We start from the raw sequence: 4,115 nt of genomic DNA, 5'->3' as shown, positions 1-4,115 counted from the left end.
GTGGAATATGATTCGTATTTTTCAACATTACAGATAGGGCATGAAATATCAAACTATTAGAAATAATCGATTTTGTATTTGTTTATTTAAAACCGTTCTCGGTTAACTAACCAATACTGGTGTAATATGAGGAAGTATATAGCCTTGTTCTGAGTGGTGTCGTATCCCATCAGTGGCGAGAATCTCATCAACTCTGATGCATGGCACCAAGGAAGACATGATCTTGCCCGACTTTAATAACATGGCTATAGATCTATGTTCTAAAAAGTGGATTGACATTAATAGGAAACAAACATTTTAGCCAGATATTTAATAATAATATAAAAATAGTCAAATCTGAAAAATGTATTGATTTTTTTATTAAGCGTATTCCAAAAAAAAATCAACTCTGTCGATATCTAAGGTATAAAACAGGACACAATGCTGATAAATTTATCAATAGAAGGGATCAAGTATTGTCATACGGATCATGTCTTTAGACTGTTAGGCGGCTGATAACCAGTCGCGGTAAATTTCACATACGAGACGAAAACAGTCTTAAAGTTACGTTACAATTGTAACGTACGTTACAATAAATAACGTGTCTCATTAATGTTACGTTACCCAAACAAGAATGAGAATATAGTGGGTTATCTGGCTTTATTTGTTTAAAACTGACCTGAGAGCAGAAGAATAAAAAACGTTAAGTTCACGTTGAATGACGACTTTCTAGTTTTCACTGAAAAACAAGTTTATAATAATTTTAGACAAACGTTGGAGTCTTGTTACAAAGATCCTAACGGTTTTTTTACTGTTTAAATAACGTATAATATGCATATATTGAGACTTCTGAATTATCAACTGTTTTAGTTTTGCATGGAATGTTATTAGAATTACTTATTTGCATTGCATTCACGTGCTCTCCTTGTGTCCGGTTCCGACAACTTCTTGTAAATGGTGTTTACCAATGGAGATTTTAGCACACGATAGCCGGGTTCCACTTGTAAGCCAGGGCATTTTACCAACCGGAGGTATGTTCATTGTGTCTATGACGTCATGCGAAGATGGATCAAACACGAGAACTTTTGACATTTCCTCCGTGTCCTTCACCTTTCTAGAACTAGTCACAATATAAAATATACCCTTAAACTGCACAACAGCAAATCTTTTTGGGTCAAAGTTTTTAATGTTTCCGATTAATGAAACTTCCTGGGTGTTCGTAATGCATGATATTCTTCCGTCAACAGATATCACGTACACGTTAGAATCGCACGTGACCGAGTGACAACCCAGCCCTGGTAACGTAATTGACGTCACAAGCGTTACCTGTTTAGCATAGGTGTCAAAACTTTGAACGGAGTCACTATATTCGCTGTGGGTACTGTTCCCTCCATAGATTAATATTTTCTGACCTGTCACAGCTGCGTTAGCGTAAGATATCTCTTCTGCTAGTTTCCCAGAACTTTCCCACAATCCATTATTGACCTGATATTCGTCGATTTCCTTGATTTTTGTGCTTCCTTCTCCACCCAGTACGTAAATAGAATCACCCACTGCAACCATAGCATGTTGGTACCTCCCATTTATCATTTTTGCCATTGGCAACCAAGAGCATGTTGCTGACTCAAATTTATGAAAAGTTTCACGATGATATTGGCCACCTGAAACGTAAATGTCATCCCCAAATGTACACATGGCGTAATAAGGTCCTACAGATTTTGGAAGTGGTGGTAAAGTATACCATTGTTTTCTTCCAAAACTGTAGCATCGCACTCCTGATCCGGAATATTCGGAAGTATCAGCTCCTCCTATGACAACCATCACATCATCTTGTCGACTTCCGGCTCTATTTGTCGTCTGCATCGACGTGTAATTTTGTTTCTGCGCCAAGCACATCCGGTATCTGAAAGCATTTTGGTATGCAGATATAGCTTCTGACAAATGCTTAACCTGTTCTGAATGGCTGAATATATTCATTATATAATCCGGAGAACAAAGTGGCAGACGGAGAATAGAAAGCAAATTTGAAGTATGAACTTTACGGTTTTTGTCGTCTGCTATCAGCCAATTCAAAGCAGCGTTGCAGACGACATCTTCTGATTTTGCAACGAGATTATCGTCTGCTAACAATGATTCAAAAGTATCATAGGGCAATAAATCAAGCTCTCCACTTGCGGACAAATCTTCAAAATGTTGCGTCATAAATTTCCAAATGAACTTAACTAAGCGCTGGCAGTTATATTTCTTAGCTAGATACCAAATATCTATAAAATTTTCAACTGAGAGTTTTTCCTTCAGATAATCTTCTATCCTTTCTATAATTACTTCTATTTGCATCATGGTTGAAATTTCTAACATATCTTGAATATTGTCGTCTGTTATAATGTCTCTACCATTATAAATAAGATCCAGTAGTAGCTCAAACACATCTGCTTTTGTCTCGTGAAATGTCACCACTGATTCTCGCGACTCTTTCATATCATGTGCAAACATGGCTGTGAAATATGGGGACACCGCGCATAAGATCGCTTTGTGACAATGGAACGAAACCCCTTCAACTTTAACGATTACGTCACAGTGTAATCCGGAACGCTGTTGCTCACGGAGGCTGTGTCCAAGAGATTCCAAGAATCTTAGCTTCCAAGCTTCTCCTGAAAATGAAAATCAAACGAGGTCGTTTTGAAAATTGCTTCAGATAAGTACATGCGAATGCCTTTATATCTGGAAAATGTTAATACGATTGCATATATATACCTTTTATAACTAATGAATGATTAAACATTAATTTTATATATTATGAAACAAGCTACACACTCTCGATATTTCCAATATTGTGTGCTATTTCTAAATATTTCTAAATTTGCAAATGTCTTAAATGGCTTACCCTTATTAGACTGTGTATTCAGCCCATCAGTCATACTTGTTATTTAATCGCTGATCTTTTATTCGTCTATGCTTTTAAGATATTCACTACTTCGTACTCTATAAAAGAATTTTCCAATTTCAAACGCGATGATAATGTTCCTCTTAGCTTTCTTATTTGTCGCAATTTTAATACTTGATACGTTTTTATGAACAAAACGTGGTTGATCAATTTCTAAACACTTGAGATACAATCACCGCGGAAAAAAACAAAACCTTTTATCGATAAAGATCATGTAGTAAGATTTTGTAAGGTAACAAGTCGATAAAATATATCCGTTGTAATTAATACATTGAGTGGCTAGGAAATGTGATATTCCAAAAGCTATTACCTTACCAAACGATAATCGATCATCTATCTACAAAGGAACGCGCACTTTCTACTTTTAATCGGTCATAAATTGGCATTAATGGACTATTAAAGATATGTGTTTAAGATAAACTGCAGATCTATCAGCAGAAAAAGTTGTTCATGTTGTTTGTTTTTAAGCAATAAAGTTTCAAGTGTTTGCATGTAACTGTCAAAAGCCCCCAATAAAACATCACCCTTGCTTTTAGGCTACCACTACGGGACTGATAAATGATATATACCTTAAGATACCTGTATATACAAATGTATGTGCGTGCGTGGAACCAGGTGAAAAGCAATTAAAGATTTGATGCACAGTTATGAGTACAAAAGTATGAAAAGAAAGAAAGAAATGATACAAGTATGAATATCTGGAAAAAATGTATCCCTCGGAAGCATTAAAAACAGCAAAATTACACGAAAATTGCAGACTTGGTTTGATTGAGTCTGTACATGAGGGATTAATGAAAAAGTGCAACATCCCTCACGCCCCCTAGCACCGGCTTGAGCTTAATACTTTAAAATGCTGGACTCAATGATCCTGAAGTACCAGAAAAATATTATAACACTGAAGTCTATGTTATGTGGTCACGCCTGGTAAAAATCAGAGTTTCGGAGGTATACGGTAAATTCTTTCTTCTTCCGAGCTAGTACATGTCGTCGAAGTTTTAATTAAGTGCCAATAAAGGTAAAGTGAACACTGTCCTATTATAATGTTTTGTAAACTGTGTCTCGAATATATAAAACAAAAAAAAGAATGCTATACGATTTAGATTTTATTAGTTTCCAGGAAACATAAAGTTGCTGATAATTCTTATTTGAACTAGTTGTGGCGACTTTTCCAATTGCATGAATTTAGCATCAA

At 35.7% G+C, this 4,115-nt stretch overlaps 1 protein-coding gene across 1 annotated transcript; it reads right to left on the bottom strand.

Annotated features, from left to right (window-relative positions):
• Nucleotides 1-559: 559 nt before the first annotated feature.
• Nucleotides 560-3,364, bottom strand: LOC132738953 (kelch-like protein 24). The gene is made up of 2 exons (XM_060726580.1): nt 2,864-3,364; nt 560-2,630 (listed from the first exon to the last, which is right to left on the bottom strand). The coding sequence occupies exons 1-2, from the start codon at nt 2,895-2,897 to the stop codon at nt 892-894; spliced, it is 1,773 nt and encodes a 590-aa protein (XP_060582563.1). The 5' UTR covers nt 2,898-3,364; the 3' UTR covers nt 560-891.
• Nucleotides 3,365-4,115: the final 751 nt, after the last annotated feature.

Source organism: Ruditapes philippinarum, unplaced genomic scaffold (genome assembly GCF_026571515.1).
Source record: "Ruditapes philippinarum isolate M1 unplaced genomic scaffold, ASM2657151v2 ctg5096_1_1_1_1, whole genome shotgun sequence".
NCBI classification, from domain to species: Eukaryota; Metazoa; Mollusca; class Bivalvia; order Venerida; family Veneridae; genus Ruditapes; species Ruditapes philippinarum.
This window is presented reverse-complemented; position numbering and strand designations above follow the sequence as displayed.

Bases quoted from the DNA above. Each gene is read 5' to 3' on its own strand.
- LOC132738953 (XM_060726580.1), bottom strand. From the start codon at position 2,897: ATGACTGATGGGCTGAATACACAGTCTAATAAGG. The intron at 2,631-2,863 runs GTAAGCCATTTA...TTTCATTTTCAG, and splicing joins GAATACACAGTCTAATAAGG to GAGAAGCTTGGAAGCTAAGA.